The sequence below is a fragment of the Drosophila arizonae genome, chromosome 2, assembly GCF_054131065.1.
Source record: "Drosophila arizonae isolate 15081-1271.41 chromosome 2, UAZ_ARI_1.0, whole genome shotgun sequence".
NCBI lineage: Eukaryota > Metazoa > Arthropoda > Insecta > Diptera > Drosophilidae > Drosophila > Drosophila arizonae.
Genome location: NC_142922.1, coordinates 5,387,382 through 5,414,534, shown reverse-complemented (window position 1 = coordinate 5,414,534; position 27,153 = coordinate 5,387,382). Strand labels below are relative to the sequence as shown.

General features: G+C 35.1%; 1 protein-coding gene across 5 annotated transcripts in view; it reads left to right on the top strand.

Moving 5' to 3' along the window:
* The window catches only part of Ace (Acetylcholine esterase), a 53,310-nt gene extending 29,722 nt beyond the window's left edge, over positions 1–23,588 (top strand). For 4 of the 5 annotated variants that reach the window (XM_089462063.1, XM_089462061.1, XM_089462064.1 and 1 more), the window contains 5 exons: positions 1,912–2,054; positions 3,897–4,046; positions 9,692–9,855; positions 9,985–10,148; positions 15,689–20,247. In XM_089462063.1, the coding sequence (XP_089318189.1) occupies positions 1,912–2,054; positions 3,897–4,046; positions 9,692–9,855; positions 9,985–10,148; positions 15,689–15,798 (731 nt within the window). In that variant the 3' untranslated portion in view covers positions 15,799–20,247. Of the gene's footprint in view, positions 1–1,911; positions 2,055–3,896; positions 4,047–9,691; positions 9,856–9,984; positions 10,149–15,688; positions 20,248–23,068 lie in introns of those variants that run through there. The other variant, XM_018016078.2, reaches the window with a different exon arrangement.
* Positions 23,589–27,153: the final 3,565 nt, after the last annotated feature.

The window sequence follows — 27,153 nt, the reverse complement described above, 5'->3', positions numbered from 1 at the left end:
CAGCTTGCATGAAAACATCTTAATTCTATTGTTTGTTGTTGGCTTCCACATTTGAGGCCAGCTGCTAACTTGGTCAAAATGTTGGCGGTAATAACATCATTACTTTACAGATACGTTTGCGAACAATTGTTTTTGTTTGATTTACAGTTTTACTAATTACTCAATTATTTATATATTTAAATTTTTATTTTAAGATTCTCTCAAAGCCTTTTCTTGTACAATTTGACCTTTTTCCGTTACTGCGGAACATATATACATACATATATATGTATATGTATATGATATAACTGCAAAGTGTTGGCGGTTCCAATTTAGAGCGAATTAGCCAAATGCTTGTTCCCAGGCTGTTTAAATATTAAGTATACGTCATGTTGCGACCTTGCTTAAAATTAGCTAAAGATCACGAAAAGTAACTAAATATATATATTTTTGTTTGCCATATTAATTAGAGTTAAGAAAGGACAAGTCACAGCAACGATTAAAGCATTCATTAAATTGACGGACTTTAAAAAATGGAGGACTCTATAAATGTATAAGCTTGTTCATATAAGTTTGTCTGCGAACCAGAATTTTCGTCGCAATAACCGTACGGACACTATAAGCTGAGTCGTTATAACGGGATTTCACTGATAAAGCCAATAGAAATCTATACTAATATATATATATAAATAAATAAATAAATTAACTGAACAATTTTAACGAATATAGAACATTTTGGCATAAAATTCAAATCGTTGTTATAGCAACATGCATATAAAATTAATAAATACCTCATATTTATAATTAGCTGAATAAATTAAACAAATTTGCCAAGGAAATAAAACTTAAATAAAATCAGGTGGACAGCCTTATGCTAGAAAAGTTTCAAAGTAGACAACTCATTTTAAAATTTTTTAAAGTAAATATGTAGTTTTATAATTATTTTTTAGTTATCTGTGGTTTTCTGTCTTCAAGTAATAAAGTCCTTTGACTGAAATATATTTATTTAGCCAGCTGTTTGCCCAGCTCTGAACCACTGTGCCCCACTGTATATAAGATATCTTCATAATTGTTTAATCAATTTTTGTGTAGCGCAGCTCAATATTTCCATCAAACACAAATTCATTTATGTTACACGCTGAGAGTAAAGTGCGTGTGTGAGTGTGTCTCAGTGCGTGCGTGTGTGTTGCTGTTTAAATTTAATGCGTAAACAAAGCTCGTTTTGCGCATGTTTTTGCATAATTTTTGGAGCTTGAACCAAAATTGAATCAAACATCAACAAATTGCTTGCAGTCAAACAATTTTTGTTTTCTTTGTATTTCTTTTCCTTTTCCGTTGCTCTGGGACCACGAAGCTGCTGGGCGTGTGTGGGTTGACACACATAGCACACAGACACACGCACACAGCTATTGGCTATTGTTGTTATTGCTGTTGTAGCTGGCTCATAGGCAGCAATTATGGCTCGTTAGTGTGTTCGTATTTGAAGTGTGCCAGAGACAATGCCAGCAGCAACACACAACAGCAACAACGACAGCAACAGCAACAGCAACAACAACAACAATGACAGCTACAGTAAACATAACAAGCGACGACAACAACAAGTGCCATAAAAATTAAGTTAATAAAAGGCAACTAGGCGCTTTGTTCTCGCCCTTGTTAAGGCCGTTGTTGCTGTGGTTGATTTTGTTTATTCTATTTCACCCTTTTGTGCACCTCAACAACAACAACAACAACAACTTGTTGTTGTTTGGGTTAATGCAGCGTTTGGTGTCCTTGGCACGGCTCGTTGATTGCGCCCCTTTGGCCACATCGTAGTGTCAATTGTTTTAGATTTTGCCCACGTAACATGAAGACTTTACTTCTTATCTGTATAGGCCAAGTTTTAATCATATTTTCCCGCTCCCTCTCTCTCTCTCTCTCTCTCTTTTGCAGGCACATATTTCTTGCTGTACGATTTCATTGATTACTTTGATAAGGATGATGCCACAGCGTTGCCACGTGACAAGTATCTGGAGATTATGAACAATATATTTGGTAAGGCCACGCAGGCGGAGCGCGAGGCTATTATATTCCAGGTAAGCAACAATGCACACGTACGCACACACACACACACACACACAGTCGCACATTCGCACTGCATCTGACATGTGCCTATGCCAATGTCGAAGGGGAAACGCATCGTTGGCTTTCTTTGTTGCCCCAGCTGTCAGCTGCAGCCAACTTGTGCCCCAATCTAACCACACACACAGACATACACACGCACTGCCACTCACACAGACACACACATACAGAGGCATAGAAAACTTTTCAGCTCTTGCAGTGCATTTGGCCACAATTCCCACTCTGCCACAGCCGCCGCATAAACGAGTTAAAAATCTGACGTCAACTTCTATGAAACTGCATTACGCAAATTTATTCACTCTGTTTGCAGTGTGGCAGGGGCAGCAAATTTAATCAAAAACACAGAAAATGCGCAGCGCATTAAATCGAATTGCAGCTGCAACTCAGCGACTCGCCAGATATCGCACGATACCAACTGCAGCTCTCAATTATATAAATTTTTTTTAGCTGTTAGCCAATCCTCCCCCCTTCCCAATCACACAGCTGCAATCATATTTGGCATTTGTTTCCTGATTCGAGGAAGATGTAAACTAGTTAGATGACATGCTTGCATGATTTTCAGTTGGTTAGCTATTAGAGGTTATTTCAGCTCGATTGAAAGATAGATCGCTTAAAGCGTTAGCTTGAAGATCTTTTTATAGAGGTTGAGACGAAACTTGTTTGTTTTTATGTTGAAAATTTAGTCAGTAATTGAGAGATTGTGGGTGTACCTCTCCTGAAATCAGATTCTATTCCCATTTATGAAAATTTATCTTATTATTTTATGATTTATTATTAAGTTATACTTAATTAAATAGCTACAACAATAATAGTCGACAAAAAGTTGAACTAGATATTAATTAAAATTTAGAAAAATTCAGAAAATCGCAATTGCAAAATTTAAGAAAAATCTAGCTAACTGGGTGGAGAATGAAGACCGATTATTATCTTTTGTTTTTGGTAATCTTATAAAGAAATTTTATAATTGTATAATTTAAATAGTAATAATAAATATATTTAATATGTAGGTGAAGCCGAGGCTCTAGTGCCAATGCTTAATTAGCTAGTTAGTTTTGAATTGTATTTTAAGTCTAAGGCCCAATAGATAAATACTATATAAATAGTTGTATATTAACACGAAAGTCTGATAAATAAATATCACTTAGTATAGGCATATATGTATATGCCTCCGTTGCTTCAATCTGGCTCTCGTCCATTCTAATTTGATCCTTTTAGAGCAGAGTCCAATAATGAAATTTACGTTTCACTCTTATTGGCAATGTGTTTAGACAATGTTAATTTCAAGGCGTCATTAAAATTATTACGACCCGGCTCAGATGGACTAAATAGCTCTAATTCCATTATTTACTTCAGCAACAGCATTCGTAATTTCTCTCCCCCTCTCTCTCTTTCGCTCTTTCTGATAAAGAGATAATTGAAAGGTACAAACTAGATAACTAGATAGAAGTGTTAAGCTAACAAAAAACAGTCACCCGTATAATATTTTTGCAACAATTTTAGACAAGGCTAAGAGCCTCAGAACTATAGTAATCTATTGGTAATATGGGTCAATTAAGAGCAATTGGGAAACTGAGTAAAAAGACTCTGCAGTTCATTTCAGCATGATAGCATATGTAGCTACGACATTTATAATACATAGATAATACATGTAAATCCCTTGGCTAAGGCGACTTCATACACAACTCACGCTCACTTATCAAAACATTATACAATATATTATATACTTCATTTATAAATATATATATTTGAAGCTTAGCTAACTAACTCTTCCTGCTCTTCGCACACGAATTTTGCAGTACACCAGCTGGGAGGGCAATCCGGGCTATCAGAATCAACAGCAAATTGGACGCGCAGTCGGAGATCATTTCTTCACGTGCCCCACCAACGACTATGCACAGGCGCTGGCCGAGCGAGGTGCCTCCGTGCATTACTACTACTTTACACACGTGAGTAGCTCAGGTGGTGTTTGAGTGGTGCTGTGGGTGTTGTGGGTGCTGTGGGTGGTGCGGCCTGACCATTGCACGCAAATCATTAAATATTTCACAACCTTTGACACGTAAGACGGCGTCGGAGCGCGTGTGTCCAATCGAAATGCGGTCAAATGGGGCGCCACTGCTGAAAAACGAGTCACACACACACACATTTGTATATGCATATATATTTATATATATATATGGATATGCGAAAAGAGAGAGAGAGAGAGAGAGAGAGAGAGAGCGAAAAAAAAATACGGAAAGTAAACGCAGCTACGTCCAATTTGTTTGTCATTAAAATTGCACACAAGGCTAATGGCGGGCAGAGCCTAAGGGGCTACCTGCAACAGCAACAGCAACAACAACAACTACTTCAACAACAGCAACAACAACAACTGCAGCAACATCAGCGCAAAGGCTACTGATGACTGTCTGCATTATTTATGCCTGACGAATGGCTGCAATCTCATAGATTACATGAATACAGACAGCGAATGCAGATTTTTTTTAATGCGCACTTTTAAGTTGGAATACCCTGTAAAAGGAGGGAAAATTACATAATTGAGCATAGCTTAAGCTGGGAAATTGAGTTGTCTAAAGCAATATCTGAGAAGTGAAATTTAAGAAGCCTTAGTGCGAAGGAACTGGACGAGACGGGAGGAGATGGGACTAGATGGGCATTGGGAGAAGTAGTTGGAAATAGACGGGAGGAAATGAGAGGAGACGGAAGTAGGTGCTCGGTAAGGGAAATAGATGGGGGTAGGTGGTATAATTTGGTATAATATAATTGGAGTAATTTAAAATCAAAAAATAGTCTATAGACCAGAAAATTATGGCATATGATTTAAGATTGGTTGCTAAGCTTTAGTTCTTTGTTTATATATTAATATTATGATATATATTCATATATATGATATAGGATGAGGATGCTATATATATTATGAAGGGAAGGCTTTGCACATTTACCAATAGAACTTACAGTTTCCTGGTATTTGTCGTACTTGGATAGATGAAGGTATTTCGTTGGCTAAAAAAGAAACCTAAAATGAACTATTTTAATAATTTCAATACTGATTTAAGCTCACTGACTTATCAGACAGCCCTCATTACTTAGCTTTAGACAAAATGGAAGAAGAACTTTATTCATTTTTTATTCAGCTTACGAGCGTTTCAATTAAGCAAATTAAGCAAAGTTGAAATTAATTGAAAAGTTTAATTCAACTTTTCACTGCAGGATAATTATTGAAAGTGTGAAGTATAAATAGAGATCTATAATTAAGGCTTTGATATACACGTACATATTTCCTAGAGGCGTATCTAAAGGCATAGGGCATGGTATAACATTAAAATGGACTATAATAGTTTTTTTTTTATTTTTTTTAAATTAACTTTATGTCGTTTACGTTTCGTCAATTATCAAACTGAAATTCTTATAGCTCATAGGTAAGTATATATATTGTATATAAGCTTGAAGCTCATGACATGGCCTGTTGTAGATCAAGTTGAGGCCATGTCAGAATTCAATTCAATTAAATTTCGATATGCATATTCCGAATCGATATCAATATGGCAACACCTTAGAGTTTTGACACCTTTCACAGGGGCCGTCGTCGGCTCTGTCTTCGAGTGGGCAAACAAACAAAGTTCTGGCCAAGTTCTGGCAACCTTGGCCGCCATAATTATGGTAACAAAAACTTTCGCTCAATACACGCCCATAAACGCGCACACACACATAGAGAGAGAGAGAGAGAGGAAGAGAGTGAGAGAGGGGGAGTGAGCGCAAGGACAGCGCCAATTAAACTACACGCACTGCCTTGTTGTCCTGTGGCTGTGCCTGCGCCTGGGCCTCTGCCCGGGACACAGACACATAGCTCGAGCACGAGTCGAGAGTCGCGTCCAGCTGTTGCAAGTGTGCGTGTGTGCGTTTGAGCGTTTGAGCGTGGAGGCGGAGGCGTGGCAGTGCCTAATGAAACTTCAATTTACGAGGTCACGGCCTGTACGGCCCGAACGTGTGGGGCATAATTTGAGTCAGTTATTTGCTTAAAGGACTGCGGCTGCTGCAGGCCTAATGATTAACAAATAGGGAGTACACGAGTCTGACTTCCCCAACCCCTCCGGCCCACTCTCAACCCCCACCCTACCGCTATAAAACATCAAGTATACGCCCGCTCGGACCCTATCGATTTTCTCTCAGCGACAATGCGTAAATGTTAATAGGTAATTACAGCTGACAGACGATATTGAGTCCTTGTCCTTCCATTGATAAATCATAATAAATAAATTTAGTCTATATGCGTGTATATGTATATGTATATCAATGCGCCCACTCTGGCCCACAGAAATTAGTGTTTTGGTCTAAAAAATCAATATTACGCATACGCCACGTGTGTCTTGAGGCGAATGTTAATCAAGAGCTTGCACTCTCTGTATGCTTGTCAAGTCATTAAATGTGATTTTTACTGTTCGCAATACTCTCTCCTTCGGAACGGTATTAAGGTGGTATACTGGTTGTCAGTTGCTATGTGAGTGAATTTGTATATATGTAGATCTAGCTGTGTAAGCCCAATGAGTTTGAAGATATATTTATATAAAACTGAAACAGTTTGGCAGTCATGCTATGTTATTAAACAAGATAAACGGTTCTTGATTTGGTTGGATTTAATATGCGACAGTTTGAAAGTCATTGAATCATGTAAATTTTGAATTTATAGCCTTTTTGAGAGTCGTGTAAGTTTTGAGGCTTGGAGTTTGAGCAAATAACCTAAATTGTTAATTTGATTTTGGTCATACAGTTTGAGAGTCTCTAAAAGAAATTGTCATTTAAATTGCTTCTAATTTACTGCTTTCAGATGTGCATTCTTACAGTCAATAGAATGGCCAAAAGGCCAGTATAAAAATACTGTTTGAAATTTATAGATAAATAAGCCTGAAAGTGACTAAAACTGCGAATATTCTGTCCAACTAGCTTATAAATGTGTACATGTTATGGGTTATCAGTTATATGTTATGAATACATAATCTTTAGTCAGTTATTTCAAGCTACAGTTTGAGTGATACTCAAATGTAACTACAGTTTGAGAGTTACCTTATCGAGAAGCTGCCTGAATTTCTACTTTAAACATAGTTTGAAAGCCACTGAGTCAGTCAGCTATATGCATTCGATTTTCTCGATCTAAATAGGTTTTTTACAGTCTACTACTCCAGCTACAGTTTGAGCGTCACTCTTTTGGGCATACAGTTTGACAATCAGCGAAGCAGAAAATCCATTCTTATCGATAAATTTTCACTACCCAAACACAGCATGGTGCAGCTCTAAAGGCCCCAGTGCGCAGCTCTTGCCGCTTGTTTATTTAATAGAGCGCACGACCTGGCCAACAGTGCGTGTGCAAAGTAAACGTACAGCCGTTGCATTGGCCCTATTAAATCGCCTGCTTATAATCTAGCATCAACAACAACGAAGCTTGCGAAATGAAAAGCAAATGAAATTAGTTTTAATTACAGCCTTCAATTGGCTGCAGCGAAACTCGTAACTCATTTTGGCCATAAACGAGAACTGGCCGTGGCGACCTTTGCCACTGCCGCCTCCTCCGACCTGCCCCGACCTGCTCCCCCACCACCATCGACCTCCTGCTGGTCTTGCTGGCAAATGGGGTCGCCAGCTGGGCAGCCGTTGGAGTGCCTGGCAGATTGTCTATTTCGATGGCTGCCAGTGGCAACACTTGACAGCCTCTTGCCAGCTTCTGCAGCGACGTGCAACGTGCTTGGCACTTAAATAAGTTCGCTCTGCTGCCAATTGCCAATGCTCGTGTCCGAGCTTTAATCAAAAAAAAAAAAAAAAAAAAAAAAAGAAACGAGAAAAAAAAATGAAACTTTACTTTTGCCGCACAATTCTTCATTATTCGCGGCTCTCTTTGCTACTCTTTCACCTTGCCTATCTTTCTCTCTCTCTCTATCTCTCACTGTCTCTGTAAGAAGCCTGACAGCTGCAGCAATGGGGCGCCATGGCAACAACATTATCCCTGTGCATATCCTGGCTGCAATTCATTAGATGACTTGGCCAATTGGCTGCCAGTTTGCAGTGGCTGCCAACAGCCAAATTGCTTAAGTGGACAACACTTGAATGTAACGCACAGTGGTGCAGATTCAACCTAAATTGAGGGAAATTTTAAAACTTTCTATGTATGTATGCATGGCAGATGTTCAGTGAAAGATTTAGGAATAATTTTCATATATATATATATAGTATATCTCAGTTATCTGAGCTTCTCCAAGCTCTCATCAGTAATGAAATAAAGCAATTGGAAAAGATATTTTGATAGCTCATGTTCAAATACTTTTAAAGATATGAAATTCATGGTTCACGGATTTCCAGAATTATAAATATAATATTTTATTAATAATATGTAGTATCTAGTCATAAAATATATATTAATAAAATATATTATCTATATTTAAGAAAATCTTCTTGCTAATTTATAATTTGATTGAATATACCCACATATATAGGGTATATATACCTATAAATTATATTCAGGGTAGCTTTGCTCGCCAGTTAATTAAAATTCGTTCACTCTTTGCACAGTTTGCACCACTGTGCACTTGAGCTGTCTATCAGTTGCCATAGACTTCGGCCAAATTGCTGTGGTTTTGTGGCTTGTCTTTGTTGTTGCCGTTGTTGTTGTTGTTGTTGCTGCTGCTGATGTTGCAGTTGGCTGTTGCGGTTGATTAAGGTATTAGAATAATTAGGAAATTGACTGGGGCATATATCCAACCATTTGAGTTATCAATGCAGGCAATATATGCGCAATTAACTGTCTTTATAGCCACGAGCACGCAGTCGCATCGTTTGTAAAATACTCTTTCCTTTACCCATGTTTTATTCTGTTCTCTTTAAGCCGTTGTAAGCAGCTGGCACATACAATTTGGCAGCAAGTGTTTCCAGCAACCAAACATTTGTTATTTATTCATTTGCTGCGCTGTGCTGTATACCCAGTGAAATGGGCTTGACAAGGGGTATAATGTGCTTGGGCTTAGGTTGGATGAGCTATAAAATGTAGTGGAATATACATGTATATATTCATATTGATATGAAATGACAAAGATTTATAAACTATAATTAGTTTAATTTACATGGGAAGTATAGGCACAGAAATACCAATTCAGTTAAAATAATTATTCTGAAATAATTAGTAAAGACAAAAGACAAAAATACTTGGAACAATTTGAAGTCATTTTCTCTCTATAAAAATACTATATTTAGACTACCTCATATTTTATTTAAATAACTTACAAATATTTCCACCTAAACTCTTCAGACGCTAACAGAGCAACTGCCAGTTGAGCATACCCAAATGCAGCATTCTGGTCTTATTTTTCTGTTGTTTTATGTTTATTTTTGGGCTCCACGAGATGCTGCGACAATATTTACAATTTGCAGAGCGCGCGCGAGCGAGCGAAATCAAATAAATAAATAAAAAGGGTAGATGTTTATCTGCATAATTTCTGGCTAAGTTTACGACAATATTATCCCCACTCTCTCTCTCTCTCTCTCTCTCTTTCACTCACTCTCTCTCACTTTTACTCACGGTGTCCATCTTCTTTTTTTTTTTATACCATAGCGCACCAGCACCTCGCTGTGGGGCGAGTGGATGGGCGTGCTGCACGGCGATGAGATTGAGTACTTCTTTGGTCAGCCGCTGAACACATCTCTGCAATATCGACCTGTGGAGCGGGAGCTGGGCAAGCGTATGCTAAATTCGGTCATTGAGTTCGCCAAGACGGGGTAAGCTTTCGCCGAGCTTTCATTTAGCACAGCTTGTCATAGCCAAACTCAATGAAACGAGTTGGCTTAGCGAGTACACAAACCCGTTTGCTATAATGCGAGCTTTCATTGCTTCTCCCACACACGCAGCAATCCGGCACCGGATGGCGAGGAATGGCCGAACTTTTCAAAGGAGGATCCCGTGTATTATATCTTCAGCACAGACGACAAAATTGAGAAATTGGCTCGTGGCCCGCTAGCAGCGCGTTGCTCCTTCTGGAATGATTATTTGCCTAAAGTTCGAAGTTGGGCAGGTGAGTAAAAATTTGATATGATTGAAGCTATACGCCTAATGTCCAATGCTGTGTGCTACAAATGTGATACTTGAAACGAATCGTGGCATCTAAATGTTGTCTTGGCTTATGTACATTGTAATTTGATAACACATGCAATTCCCCTGTGATAAGGCTAAATCTTATCTACATAGACCAATATTATCTGAAATTAAGTGGAAAGTAAAGTCTTCTATTTGACAATCAAATAAAACTCGCAGCGAACAGAGCATTAGTTGATCTTGACCACCCGTTTGTAATATTCTCTCTAATCTTTTTTTCTTTTTTTTTTTTTTTATATTTGCGAAATCTTCTTCTGGTTATTAAGTGCTTTCAGGCGACAATTCGCAACTTACTTTTGTTTCCTTTTCGTTATGAATTTTTGGCATACAATTAACGTACACTTTATAGACATATTCTTTATGTGCGACACACGCCTCCAGCTGCTGTCTGGCTGTGACTGTGCCACACCTCAATAGCTCGTCGTGCGATAACTGCTTCTGTTCGTATACACTGCAAACTGCATAGGCAATGTGTTAAGTGAAGATCTGAGTACTTTATGATGGGAATTCCTTTTTTTTTTTTTAAGGAATGTGATGAATACGAAAAAGTATGTTCTATGGCTAAGGCTATAATTGATATGCAGAATGTATACATAAAATTAAAATAATTTTTGGATCATTTGGTGATATTGTTAGCCATTTTATTTTGAGGACAGTTTCTTGTTTTTTAGCTATAACGTTTTCTAAGCTATTCCAAAAATATATTATCTATTCATTCTATGTGATGTAATTTAATCAGTACAGTTTTTTTAAAATTGTCCCCATTTTTTTTTTTTTTTTTTAATTTTTTTTTATAGTAAATTAAATAAAATAAATTTTACTTCTATATAATATACAAACTTTATACAAATTTACAAAGGTTGTGTAAAAACATTAGTGTCTTCTAATTCTAACAATGGTATATGTTTATACTTATTTATTGAAAAAAGATGTTAGGTTTTTTAATGCAAAATTATTTTAATTTTTAATTTTTATTTATTTTTTAATTAATTTTTTTTTTTTTTTTTTTTTACATTTTAGTTTATTATTTAACCTTTAAATTGAAATTTTAAAGAATATATTTCATTAGATTTATAAATTTATTTTATCATTAATTTCATTAATTAATTTAATATTAATATTTTATTATTTTAATATGTATTTTTTTTATTTTTATTTTTTTTTATTACAGTTTGACTTAATTGATTATTTTAGTTTATCTCAAGGGATTTTCAAAGTGTATAAATTATTTGAGTATTGGCATATCAATTTTTTTTTCGATTTATTTTTTAAATGTTATTTTCAGTTTAAATGTTTACAAATTTTATTTTCTCTGATCGGGTCTGGCACGCCTTTCAATTGGCACGACAGTTTCGGGCTGAAGCGTGTCCCATTTAAGCGTGGGATTGATTGAGTATCAAGCAATTACAGTTATGTATATATAGAGTATATATAGTGTGTACATGTGTGTAGATGCTTTATTTCTTTTGGCAGTTAGTCGCAATCGTGAGTCAGACTCGTGGCAATTCTTATTTTTTCGGTTTTTTGGTCATTTCATTCCGGTGAAAGATTTTTATAGTTTTGCTCTTTTTTAATTTATTGCATTTATGCGTAGCAGCGTTCACAATTTTATTTATGGCTTATGTCAGTGTCTTAAAATGTGCCCATCAATCAGTGAAATGAGTTTCGCAGTCTCAGTTTCTCAGACGTGAACCGACTCATCGGCTAGCTGGCTTACTGGCTAACTGGCTGACTGGCTAACTGGCTGACTGTCCAACTGTCTGACCGAGAAATTAAATTTAAATAAGCAATAAGCGACCACAGCATGCATATACATATGCTTTCCAGCTGACAATGATAAATCAAGCCTCTTATACATATATACATATATACGAGTATATATAAGGCATGTAGTTAAGAGAGAAGTCCAACTTGGAGTCAAAGTCAATGCGACAAAACTTGCTAATATGCATTAGTAAAGGTGGGCGTCAGCAGATTGTAAAAGTTCCTTTTATTTCATTTCTGAGTCTCTTGGCCCATTAAAATGCGTGGACAAGTTTTATGGTGCCAGGTGAAAGATGACTCGCAGTCGCAGTCGCAGTCGGCGTGGCAATCGGAGTCGCAGATGGAAACGACTTTTGTCGCGCCACGATGTCTGGTCTGGTTAGGTTTTTAGTCTCTGGGCTCCTCTCTACAGCTCGTCGATCTGATACAAAAGGCAAATTAGTGTTTCACAAATTAATAAAATTTAATTTATGTTAATTTCGTGTGTTGTGTGAATGTGTGTGCGATTATTGTTAAGCATCTGCTTTATACGCTTTCGCAGAGTATTTGAATTTGATCAAGACACCTGTAACGCAGAACGAGTTAGATCTACATCAGGCTAATCAAATGATTTTTAATATACATATATAAGAGTTGCTATAGTTCATCAGTAAAAGTATCTTTTGTAGCTATTGAGTATAGTATAACTTATCCTTGCAAGGGTATTTAATATTCGGCGTGCTGGTGCTTCACTTTGATTTTCGTTCACGACTTTACACAAAAGCCAACAGTTCGAGTATGCAAATATATCTGGCACGCGGGGCTCCCCTCAGAGCAAATGGGCTGTGCCGGTGACTGGTGAAGCGATGCTGGCGGGAATCGTTCATGCTAAGGGCCTATAACTGAGCCATCAGGCGCAAAACTGGCCCACAAGTAAAAGCTGATCCGCACCGTGGTAACTGCTTATGGTGATAGTGGTTCGGGTGGCGGTGGAGATGGTGGTGCGGCGATTCATTGTGGTTACCGGTTCTATGGTTAATTAATTAATTTGCATTTTGATATGTTGCGGTTGATATTTTATGGCCAGCGCGGAGGAGCGCTTGCCAACACGCGCCTCATTTGCCATAATAAACATTTAAAATTTCACCGAAAAATGTCAGCGCTATATGTGTGCTAATCCATTTAAAATAACAAAAAGAAGACGAAGAAGAACAGATCCAAACTGGTAACGCGCGTTGGTCCTGAACGTACCAGACGAGCTGGCACCGCATACACTGGATCAGTTTATCATTATTGACGGCTCACATAAGTGACAGGCCGAGGCTTACGACCTGGCTAAAGATACCTACAGATACATATAAAGAAATACCGAGAAATACACAGATTCTACTTAAGATACAGATATAGAAAGAGAAACAAACAGACATTCAGATACAGAAACAGATACAGATACAGATACAGATACAGATACAGATACAGATACAGATACAGATACAGATACAGATACAGATACAGATACAGATACAGATACAGATACAGATACAGATACAGATACAGATACAGATACAGATACAGATACAGATACAGATACAGATACAGATACAGATACAGATACAGATACAGATACAGATACAGATACAGATACAGATACAGATACAGATACAGATACAGATACAGATACAGATACAGATACAGATACAGATACAGATACAGATACAGATACAGATACAGATACAGATACAGATACAGATACAGATACAGATACAGATACAGATATATATAAACAATTCTAGATACAAATGCGTAAATCGAAATACAGATACGCCATTAGATACAGTAACAGATACAGGTTCCCATAATTCAAGCCCAATGCCTGACATCGATATCCGATACTCGATACCCATCAGCAAACAAATGAATAAAAAAATCGCACTGTTGCCATACAAATTGTTGTATCTTTGTATCTTTTGCATTTGTATAAGCTATTATGGCGTGGCCTTTTCTCTTTGATTTGCTGCGCTGCGCTGAGCTGAGCTGCGGTTACGTTTTGTTTGATTTGCGCTGCTTTTAGCGACACGTGTTTCAAATGCTCACATTGTTTTGTATCTTTTATTTATTTGTTTATCTTTCTCCTTTTATTTTATATTTGTCGCGCTCGCTTGTGCCAATTTATTTCTTGATTATCTGCGCATATAATCTACGAATTGGTCAGCCTTTTAAATTCAAATTAGCGGGCATTAAATGCACGCGACACGCTTGCCCTGCGGTCAACCAAAAGATACGGGAATATATATAACATATATATATTTTTATTTATATATATATCTGTACGCATATAGATAAATATTAATTGTCTTTTTATTAGAAGTTTATATTTCAGTTTGAGTTGATACAAAGTATCTAAGGCGGCAGTTTGAAAGATAGATACATGCTAAAAGATACATATCTTGAGTTGTACGATTTATTTGTTTTGCCCGATATATGGAAAAATAAAAGTTATTGGGCTAATTAGCTGGAACAAAAGATCTAAAGTGCATGATTAAAAATGTATTTATTGCTCAGCAAAGCTAATGTATCTTAAACTATTGGCAAGTTGAAGATAGATGTGTTCAGCTTAGACTGTCAAGGAAAGTGTGAAATAAGCGAGTTAAGAGTTAGCTAAAATATAGATAAACATATTTCTATGTATATCTATCTTAACGTCCGTTCATCTGTGGATGATGTTAGAAACGGAAAAAATTATAATATAAAGCTTCGCAGAGAAATCTTTGCTAAGCTATTCTAAATATAGACCTATTAGATATATGGTCTAGTATATTTCACCTGTTCCTTTCTATTTTCTATTTCTTTATTTATGTTTGCTGCTTGAGAAACTAGTTATAAATTAATTTTGATTTCTATAGAACCTGCACATGCACTTTAATAATAATAATAAAAAAAAAAAAAACAACACTCTCGATAAATACGAATATAGCAAAGCGTTTCTATCTGAACCTTACCGGCCGGCTTAAAGATTTGACTTTGGTTTTGTCCGAATCGAAAACAAGTTTGTCAGATACAATGTTTGTGTATGGCTATCTAAGCAGTTGAGAATCGCGGCAATGCTGCTTATGTATCTTGTTGGACAGTCTTGATTTCTTTTGGTCAAAACTGAAATTTGATCGGATCACGGTGTTGACGAACGAGTTCTGCAATTAATTAGCACACAAATCGGTTATAAATTCTGTATTTCAATAATCAAGCAAAAAAGGCATTAAAAAAAAAAAAAAACAGAAATGAATAAAATGATATCGCAGACAAATTGCTAGGAATTGTAGTTAAGGTAAGTTCGCGTGAAATTCGTTTAAGTTGCTTATCGATATTTCGATTAATTTTTATTTCAATGCACCAAAAATCGCACCAAAAAACAAAATGCTTGCTTTTGCTTCTTTTATAATTTACAAATTGGCAAACAGTTTTTCGTTTCTTTTATTAAAATTATTATCAAAATAAAGTAAAGATTATAGCTTAGGCAGCTGCAGGAGAATTTGATTTTGCATTCAAGTAGACCAAGCAGAAGCCTCGAACAGTGGCATGTCACGCATTAAGAAAAACAGTTTTTCTTTTCAGAACCGAACCATACCATCATTCAATCAAATCATTTTTAAACTATAAAATGCTTTTCCCCCTGAATATGCGACACATGCTAAACACTCTATTCTCTCGGTTATCTTTCAGGTTCCGAGTGCGATTCGGGCAGTGCTTCCATAACGCCCCGCATGCAGCTGCTTGGACTGGGACTCGCGCTCTACATAGGCGCCCTGCTGCGGCTGAAAGGAGTTTTCTAAAAGAAATTCTCTGGCAACATCGCATTCCATAAGTAAAATATGAAATTATATTTAGCAACTGAAAGAGACGGCGAGAGATGAGGAGAGAGCGAGAGCGACAGAGTTTTAGAATTGGAGCCATACTTTTGTAGTTTGGCCAAACGATTTGTAAATGAATTTAGTGTTGCATGCAACTGCATTAAGTGGCAGCAGTTTGGCATTTGTTGTAGTTGTTAGTTTTAACCACTTGCCAGGTGCAAGCAGGTAGACACTTTAGCACGCGGCTTGCCCCACACAGACACACACACACAAACACATATCAAATGCAGCCCGAGTAGTTGCGCTTACTTCTATTATTTCCATAGACACACACACCCATACACACACATACACCTTGATACACTTTTGTAGCACGCCGCTGAAATTTGCTTAGTTTGTATAAAAATGCAGTGACCCAATAAAGAGGCCCCAACAAACCCAGGCTCCAATAAGAATATATAAACCAACAAAAAAAGGAAGCTAAACGGAGAAATTAATCAAGCAACAAAATAAAAAAACAATTTTGATAAATTGAACGTTTGTCATGCCAGCCAGCCAGCCAGTCAGCCGGGCATAATCAATACACGAACAAGAGGAAGAACAAGAAGAAGAAACTATATTAAATACTCGCTTAGAGTTTGCATATTTTGCCAGCTGGCATGGGTCCAAAACTCTGCCCAGGCCGTAGACCCCGAAAAATTTTGAATTGATTTTTTGATAGACCCAATGAAACTTGGCCAAAAATCCATTGGTTTCAGCTTTCCGTTGGGCATGGTTCATTATTTTTGTCACACAGCGATATATGTATATATATAATATATATATATATATGATATTGGCATATACATATACATATATACTTATGTTTTCCTTTCGCACTTTGGGCACACCAAAAAAGTTCTTATGACGAAATTTGAAAATGAAAAACAAAGCAACAATTAGTAAATTTGTATTGTTCGAAGAGAGAGTTTTAATGAGAGATTTGCAAGTTTTTTTTGTAAAAGGGCAGCTCGCAAGCCGGAATGGAAGCTGATTTCTAGGGAAATCGGTCGGAAAATGAATAAAACAAAAGTATAAAAAAAATCAAGTTTGTAGGAAACCTAATGAAACATTTAAATGGCAAAACATATCAGTATATATATAAATATATATATTATATGAGCATATATATACATCTATATATATACACATATATATACAATAAATGTAATACATCTATATATATATAGTATACATATATGTATGTACATGTATTATTGCATTTGTACTAAACGTTTTACAAATTGGCTTAGAGACTACAAAAAAATAAAAAACAAAAAGTTAAGAAAATAAAAACAAAATATAAATGGAAATAACTAAAAGTTTTATACACTTAGCGAAATTCGAACCAGAAACAAAACAAATGTGCTGTATATTAAAGTTTGGTATGCCTATATCTATAAATGAATATATATGTAGATATATATATATGTATCTAAATCTAAATGAATGAATTAATCGAGTAATTGTCATATATATACATACTTACATAGCTCAGTGTACGTATGAAACAAATTGAGCGCGTTTAGAATGAATCATAATTCTTAAGGGCATATCAGTATATATATATATATCTATATATGTATATGTATGAACAACAACAACTATTGAGAGCGAACATTTTCGAAATTAATCTAACCTAAGCCACACTGATATTAACTAAGTTATTTTTACTATAAAAACACACACACACAAACTTACACGCATACAGCTAAAGTAAAAAAAATAACAAGTATTGGACTTCTAAAGAACAGAACAAATAAAATATAATAATACTAAAATAAATGAGAGCAGTAACTGTTTCTTGTCTATATCGAATAAAGAAACAATATTGTTTATTAGCTGTAAGCAAAATGAATTCTATGTAGTATATATATATACATATGTATATCTATATATGTCATGTGGTCTAATGCCTATTTGAGCGATGTTCGCTTTCAACTGTAGCAACTAGGAACAAAATTCAATGTGAAATTATAAAAAATTACTTATAGTTAAGGTTGGCTTAGCGCAAGGACAACAATCGAGCCAATCAGCAGAGATCGCCAGCCATCTACGAATCTGGTTTTGGCTGCCGTGGCTCTTGTCGAACCAACCTGCCAAATGCTGGACTCACAATTTAGTTTAAGCATGCAAAAGTAAAAAATAAAGTAAAATAAAAATTACAAATTAAAAAAATAAAAATAAAATAAAAACAATAACTAAACAACTATTAACTATTCTGTTATATTCTGAGGACACACAAACTATTACTAGAACACCAAAGGTCAAGCAACGATAGTAAAGCTCACTTATGAAACTATATCCATAAAAAGAGGAAACACAAACCAAATAATAATAATAATAAATATTGCTAATAAACATATTCGAAACAAACATAAATAAATACAAGTTAGTTAAGTAATGGAACATTGCCCTACAAGAAAATGAAATGAATCTTTGATTATAATCAAGTATATTGCAAGCAACATTCGTATTTAAATACATTAATTACCAATATTATGAACTCATTCCTAATTTTACAAACAATTATCAAATCGATTCAATTACTTTAAAAATAAAAAAAATAAACACACAATTTTGATGAAAGTGTAAGAACTTAACGATTTTTAAGTATATGTGAACATTTATATTTTTATACCATGCAAGGCAAGCCGTATTAAAAAAAAAAAACCAAAAAAAAAAAAACAAATGCATTAAAAATACTAATATTAAACAAAGAAGAATACAAATAATTTAAATGATAAACAACTAAATGAGAAATATTTAACATTTTTTACTGTGTATTGAAAATATTGTATGGCAAGAGTAAAATTAAAGAGGAAAAAGAAAACTTGAATTAAAATACCAAAAAAAAAAAAAAAACAAAATGAGAAAAATAAGAAAAACTTGTTAACTCCAAATAAAAATTAGCTTTAAACGACTCAAGAAGATTCCCGCGCCATATTTTAGCCATGATTTCGCCCCAGTCAAAACTGTTTGCCACACAAATGCACAAAACTTTTAAGAATTTAAAATGCTAGGGGTATTCCCTGTTCTGTGAAAACCGGCTTGGGCCCGGCTTTGTCCGTGATTTCGGCGTATGAGCTGCAAGGACGAGTTCTTGGTGCACCTCCAAGGCCAAAGGACTCCAGATCCTCCTCAATGACATACGCCAAAATCATCGAACCTCAATGTGTAGAATTAGCGATAAATGATAAGAATTAAGGAATTTACTTTTGCCTTTTTCAAGCGAGATCTTAAATCGAATATGAAAAGATTGCAATTATTTTTACTATTTAAATGTTGTACGCATTTCCATGTTTATGTTTTAAAAAAAGAGTGAATCCTCTTTCCCAATCTGTCCCACACCCACTCCTACTCCCACATCCTCTGAGAAATATATATTTTGTCATTTTGCATGGTTTTCGGCTCAAGCCAAAGAATTGACAATATAATATTTCGCCTTAGAAGCAAATGGAGATAACGAATGAGAGACAAATTCCAAGTGTTATGCTTATAGATCTAAATTTTTTATATACATGACGACACACACATACACACATTCTTACATACATACAGACACGCATTTGCATCTACAATAATTTCTTTAAAAAAAAAATTTGATATTTTATTTGACATTTTTTATATTTTCTGTTGCCGTTCTTCCAAACATCTATATATATCTATATATATGTGCGTATATATATAAAGATATATGTATGAAATTAATAGTGAAGAGCACTCAAAATATATCCACAGTGTGCTTTTGATATTGTAGTCTGCTATTTGTAAAAGAATTTATATATAGTATACATTATAGTGCTAAACATATACTTATGATAATAATGCAAATAATTGATATAAATGCTGTTTACATTCAAAACTTCACATACACACACATACATACACTTAACCACACCCTCTCCAAATCCGACTTATATAGTACTAGTTAAGTGTCTATAGGAAAATAATGAAAGTTAGGTAAAACACAAAATATTTCCATTGCGTTTCCTTGAGTTTTGCCTTTTTGTTCTCAGTTTTCTCACTAATAGAAATACAATAGTTAAATTCTTTTGGTTTGTATGGTATTATGAAATCGTTACTAATTATATCAGCTACGACATCTGATAATAAAAAACACAGTTCTAGTTGGTAGACGACAAGTGTAAAATGAATGTTGAATTGATTGTTGAAAGCGATCAATGCAGAATTACTTAAAAGCATCACAAAGAATAAATGAAAACCAAATGATATACTAAACTCACACACACACACACCAAACACACAATGTTAAAAGCCAAGCACAGGAATGCATTTGAAGATTAAACATACCAAAAATAATATATAACAAGAACAATACAGTACGATTAGCCAAAAAAAAAAAAAAAATAAATAAATAAATAAATAAAATGCTAAATTCAATAAGATAATGAATACGAATTCAAAAAATGAGAAAAATTTAAATAAAAGAACATAATTAACACGATTAACGAGAATGTAAAAGCAAGTTTGATCACGTCTTTTTTTTTAAGTGTAAAAATCAAATACATATCAATATATGGCCTATGGTTTATTTAGTTTAATTATATACGACTAAATTCAAAACAAAAATTATGAACAAAGATTATAATAAGCTAAATTAATTATAATATTAATAATAAAAATAATAATAAAATTTAGCTGCAAGTGTAAGGCTCTGATTTATGACTTTTTAAGTAGGCAATTTGTAAAAATTAAGCAACTGTAACTGTAACTGTGTAAAAGTGTTGCTAAATGAAAAAACAAAATGAAAACTAAAAAAAAAAAAAAACAAATTGTGGTTAAATATGTGTTCTTACTTGTTAGTGGTAATAAAAGCCAAAACAGAGACAACAAATAAAAAATAAAATAAATAAATAAATTGATAAAACTAATTTAAATATAAACATAATTATATAACTATGTTGTGTCAACATGCACAACTAGAAACCAACTGTAGCTTTTAATCATGCCAAGCATTTCAATATAATTTCCATTCAAGCTAAATCCTATTTTCCAGTCTGCTCCTCAGTTTCCCAATGCAGCACAGTAGTTGCCACACACCCACACACACACAAAGAAGTTAAAACAAAAGAGATAATAACAGAATTATTTGCATTAATAAAATATACCCTAAGACCCACACCCTCTCGGATGCTCACCATAATACAATAACTCTAATGATAACTAAGCAGAAGCAAAAATTTCAATGTCATAAATAAACGAAAAGAAATCAAAGAAAACTTAGATAAATTACAGACATAGATATATATGTATATGTATATATATATATGTGTATAGCCACAGATATATATGTATATATATATATATATGAAATATATATGGCAGCTCCAGTTTAGTTGAGAATTCCTTTGGGAAGGCGCTTTAGTGTTCAGCAAAAATTGTATTTGTATATTAAGATTGTTATGGAAATGCATTTGTTTATGTATGTGTCTATAGTCGATGAACGATGAATTACAATTATAATTATTATTGTCGCAGAAATTACTTTAAATTTAATGGAAAAAAACAAAAACACACACACACAAAGAAAAGTATATAATTAATGTCTTAAGATATAAAGGAAATACAAGAAAACAAAAAAAGAAACTCTGTATACACAAGCTACATATAGATACATATAGATAATTATGTCATGAGCATACAAAAAGTAGGGATCATTTTACTGAATATTTATATATACATACATATATATATATATGTAAATTATACTATATGTAATCTAACAAGAAACACACACAAAAATCAATTCTGCTAACAAATAATAAAGAAATAGTAAAAATCACTCATGAACAATTGCTAAATACAATTTGCTATACTTCGAGGAAAGAAAACAAGAACAAATATATAACATAAAAACCAAAAGTAAATAAATAAAAATCTACCAGAAAATGGAAAACACAAAGAAAAACAAAACTGTAAACAATTTAAAGTAAATTTATAAAAGAAAATGAACAAAAATCTAAGTGAAATTATATTATACGAATATATTGTATATCGAAACAAGATGAATATAAGTCAAATAAAACTTATGTATCATGTATTAAACAAATCAAAGAAGACTACTTTTATTTATGAGAAGGAGAGCAGCTAAGAGAAAGCAAGTCTGGGTATATTCTAGTCGTACTAGACAACTATCACCTGGCTGGGTTGAAAACTATCATCTGACTATAAAATTTTGATAAATGTTATTTGTGTTCTTAAGAGAAAATCGGATATATTCTAGTCGGAGACTCTCCACTGACTGGGTATACTATAGTCAGATAGTCCCACTAGACAATTGTCAGCTGATTGCTCAATCTTGATAAATGTTTTTCTTATATTCTTCTCTTGAAGACTGGGTATATTCTAGTCGGACACTTCCTACGGACTGGGAATATTTCAGTCAGATACTCCCCACTAGATAACTATCATCTGTGTTAAATTTTGATCAATATAATTTTTGTTCTTAGGAAAAAACTGTGGGTATACTCCAGTCGGACACTCCCCACTAGACAACTGTCAACTGTGTTAAATTTTGATAAATGTTATTCGTGTTATTCAACAATTACTCATAATTTCAGGAAACTCTTGGCCATATAGCTTGCTTTATGGCCTGCTAATTACGAGAGACTGCAACTTTACATCGAATCAATAAAAATAATAAAACGAATGAAAAAACGATGCGCTGAAATGATAAACACCAAATAAAATCGCTTATTTATGGCCGACTTATGCGCATTAGCCAAGCATTGAATAGTGTATTTAATATGCACATAAATTCAACTGCAATTAGCTTCCGTGTGCAGTCGAAAGCCTTAAGCCCCAATTAATCAACTTAAGTTTGAAGTGTAAAAGGGGAATACCCCTGACCCCCTGGCCCAGCTGACTTACCGATGCTGCGTCTCTGTAAGCCAGAACATTTGTCAATTTGTGCTGGACCCTCGCCATGGCTTTACAGTCCGCAATTTCGTTAGTCGTAAAATCTGGCCGGGCCCTGGGAGAGCAGGTCGCCCGGCCGACAAGAGTTGCTTTAAATGGATGCATTTCCATTAGGGGCCGTACTCGTCGGCATTTAAAATGTAAATGTAAATTACATGGCATTGCAGTTGCCGTCGCTGAGTCGTTCGTTTTATTTCCGCACATAAAAGAGCTTAATCCCTGGCATATCTAATAAAGTTTATGATCCTCTATCTTCTATCTTCTCTTGCAGCATTTGCGCAGCAGTTGACACACGTGGCCACCTCGGCGTTTGTCTACCTGAAAGCCTGGCTCATCAGTGCCTGAGCGGAGTCCTATTCCCAACCTCCATCCAAATAATATATTTTTAACCCCAAGTAGCTGCACAAACCAAGCGAATTTCTTCCATGGCAAATTATACACTTCCAAGAGAAACAACACTAAGCAACGCAAAGTCTGAATTCGAGGTGAAGCAAGTGGGAGCAGAGATCAACGTGGTACCTGGACTTGAGCTCAGATTGCCAGAGACAATAAGCAGCAATGCTATATAGGCTATAAGAACTGGACATATGTATACTATATGATGCACAGACTTTAACGAATTTGCGAACGAAGGCTGATTGAGATGGGAGCAGTGTGCTGGACACCCTCACAAATCTAATCGTCTTTCACTTAAACTAACTCCCAACCATGTAGCTAGCTCACTCTGAAAACTGATATCAAATGCTACTTATATTCTTGATTAAAGCAAATATTCTTCCACTAACAAATAATTCAAATTCGTTTTAATCATCTTTTTTCAGCAATGCCAAGTGTATTTCCGTTTCTAGCCGGTTTTTGCACACTTTCTGAATCAGCTTTAATTGAAACGACAATCGCAAAGTTAATCCAGCGATCTAAGAGCTGAATTGGATGCTGTTTACACGCGAAAGGCTGCATAAAGCCAGCCTTCAACTTGACACATGAATTATTCAAATTTCTTAAAGACCAGGCAAATCGAATCGATAGACTATGCCCTCCCCCCTCTACCACAAGCTCCGGGCCAATACTCAAGCTCTGTCCATTGACCCAACATTAAAATCTAATGACAGACCAGACAGGCAGACCGTCAGCAGATGCAGAAAACTTTTAGACAAAATGAAATAATAAAAGAAGCAGCCGAAATAAAAATCACAAAACTTATGTGAACAAAAAGAGAAGAACAAGAATCTGACGAATCGACATGCCGAAGATGAAATGCTCTGGCCGAATCTCAGACATAATATGGGCATATATACCAAATTTATACATACATATATGCATGCATATACACAGAGAGACATACATACATACATATATACACACATAGATACATACACAGATACAAATGTAAATGTCCGTAAATGTATATGTGCATACATACATATGTATGTGCATACATAGATACATTCATAAATGATGCATATATGCATTCAAACATACATAGATGCATACATACATACATATGTACATGCATACATACATACATACATACATACATCGTATGTATCGTCCTCTCTCATGTTGCATACTATATCCTTGTCATTTCTACAACTGTGAGCTCTAGCTTTAGAGCTGGACCAGGCGGCAAGTCTACCACATAAACTATTTATATAATTCGCTGTTGATATGATATACAATATAGACACATAAGTTAAATAGTAATCTTTCCCTCATGGACTCATCCTAAATTACTGATACATACTTTAATAATTTGAAATAATTTTAGGCTATAACTAATTTTTAGTTTAGGTCCGACTGCTTCTTACTTCTTAATGGATGTTGAAGATGGCTCAGAAATCTTAATGGCTCCATTAAAAGCTCTAAAATTATTATTAAAACGTGTAAGTACTTTTTGTTTAAAACCAAACATAAATATTCTTTATCATTTAGATAAGTCATATATAAAACGTTTTTAACTACCAAAATGAGTTTGGCTATTTTTAGGAATAAAAACATGGTAATTACTTGATTAGTTTTTGTTCGATCATTTGTTCAGCATTCTGTCCCTGCTTGACTACTGATTTCTCTATTTGATATACTTTACAGATCTCACAAATAACCCGTTTCACAGATATATATATATAGGCATAAAAACAGAATGACATAAATAATTATGTATATCGACCCAAAATGTCTGAGGACTATCGTCTCATTTCTATATAAACTGTCTTCTTTTAGATAAACCTATAATACCCCATCAGAGTAGAACAAAAGAAAATAGAAAGAAGCGATAAAAAACTAGCTGAATATCATTTCATGTTTGCTTAGATAAATGAGCCAGCGTTCGGCGGAGACAACCAGTCTCCACTTGTCGTATTTCGTATTTCACATATCGTATATCTTTGGATTGGTTTGCCTTTGTATTATGAGGCTTGCCAGCTAGTTCTACAATAGAACCTGTTTCCAATTATTGTTGCTTCTTTTTTGGATTTTGGTCAGGGCTTTCGCTAAGCGCTTGTGCTGGGCTAAAACTGGGTCTGGGTTTGGGTCTGGCTCTGGCGTTGGCTCTGGCTCTAGGCTTTTGTGTTTGGTTTTTGGGTTTGGGAACTGTTCAGCTTTGAAATGCCAACTTTTTGTTCGCTTATCGAGTTTTGTGTTTTGTGTTTCTCTTAAGAGTTTTTAGTATCAATTAACATATTGAATATGATCAGTCGATGCTTTATGGCAAACAGTCGCTGCACAGTGGTTCCAAACACAGCCAAGGTGTCAAATGTGCCACGATACAAAGAGACTGAGCCACTCGGACGCTCTTACCAATTAGCAAACTGACTTCTAAACCTCACGTCAGCTATCAGAGCTATCAAATGTTAAACGTCTTTTCTAATGAACAATAAAATATATTTTTATCTGAGACTTCATTTATGTTCACACTAATTGGGTTCCTCTCGATTATTCAGTTGCTTTCATGAATGAGCCGAAGATTGTTGTCTAATGTAAATCTAATGAGTAATTTGATAATTTTGTGATTGATACGTCAGCCCAACTTTTGTGCGGCTATGTAAATATTTTGCTGGCATTGAAATTCGCATGAAATTGTCAACGCTTTTCGGACAGCTCAATAAAAAGTTTCGTTAATAGGATTTGCAAATATTTTTTTTCTTGCCAATAACGACGAAAGCAATTGCTCATTGGCGCTGTGAAAACCAAGTTCAATGGAATTGTTTATCGGCTGAGCGTGGTGCGAACTGACGTCGCACCGGTCCGCCCCGCTGCGACCCACCCACGCATCTCGGGTATCTATGCCAATATTATGTCAATGGGCCTGTCCAAATAGAGTGCGGCACAAGCTCAGAATTGGCCTGGATTTGATTTAGGCTCATTGTCGAGTTCGTTGGCACCTAGTCTAAGGTCAGCCAGGCAGTCTATAAATAGTGGGCCAGCTATACCAGCTTGGCCATGTTAAGTTCCAGGGTCGACGCGTTGACAAACATCGTCTGTTGCCCCATATTTCATCCAATTCGGCACTACTGTCCCTGTACATATAGGTTAAGGCCCTATTGTAGAGTCAAGAGATAGTGTGCTAGTTGAAAGTGCCCGACTATCAGCTACCCATTAAACTGTTGAAGTATGAATACATAGACAAATCAAGTAAGGGTGGGGAGTGACCAACTAGCAGATACTCATTCCAATCTTCAAGTATAAATACGAAGCAGTAAGGTGATTTGATGGAAGTGACCGCCTATATATGTCTATATGTATGAATGGGCAAAGTAAGTAAAGTTGATCCAGTGGAAAGTGACCGACTATTGGATACCTATTGTAATCCTCTGGTGATCATACTTGAAAAAGCTTGCAAAGGTAGTCTAGTGAACAGTGCTAGAGTAGTAAATACCCATTCTAGTACTCTCATACTCATCTTTTGATAAATCTAGTAATGTGTAATGATAGACTAGTTCTACTCCTTCCAACCTTTATAGCAAGAAATACTTAGAGCTCTTAAAGGTTCAAATGGGGAATGTTTGACGAAGAAATACCCTTTCTAGTTTTTTAATTCGAATATCTAATTTAAATGCTCTCCAGCGGAGAATGCTCGACTAGGAGCTACCCCTTCTAGTGTTCAGGCATTAATACTTAAACAAAGGTAGTTCAAGGGGTCTTGTGGGGAACGGTAGAGCTTGGAATACTCTGAGCCTTGCACAGAAAAACTTTTTAATGGATTTTCCGATGAGTTCAGCTAAAATGTTATTTGATTGCTAGTCAGAAAAATTTCCAATTTTACATAAGAAGATTTTTATTTTCACTTTTCAGTTACTTTTCAATTAAGAGATTAGCCCCGAATCAATTTTATTTATTTCATTTAATTAAATAAAAAGTGAA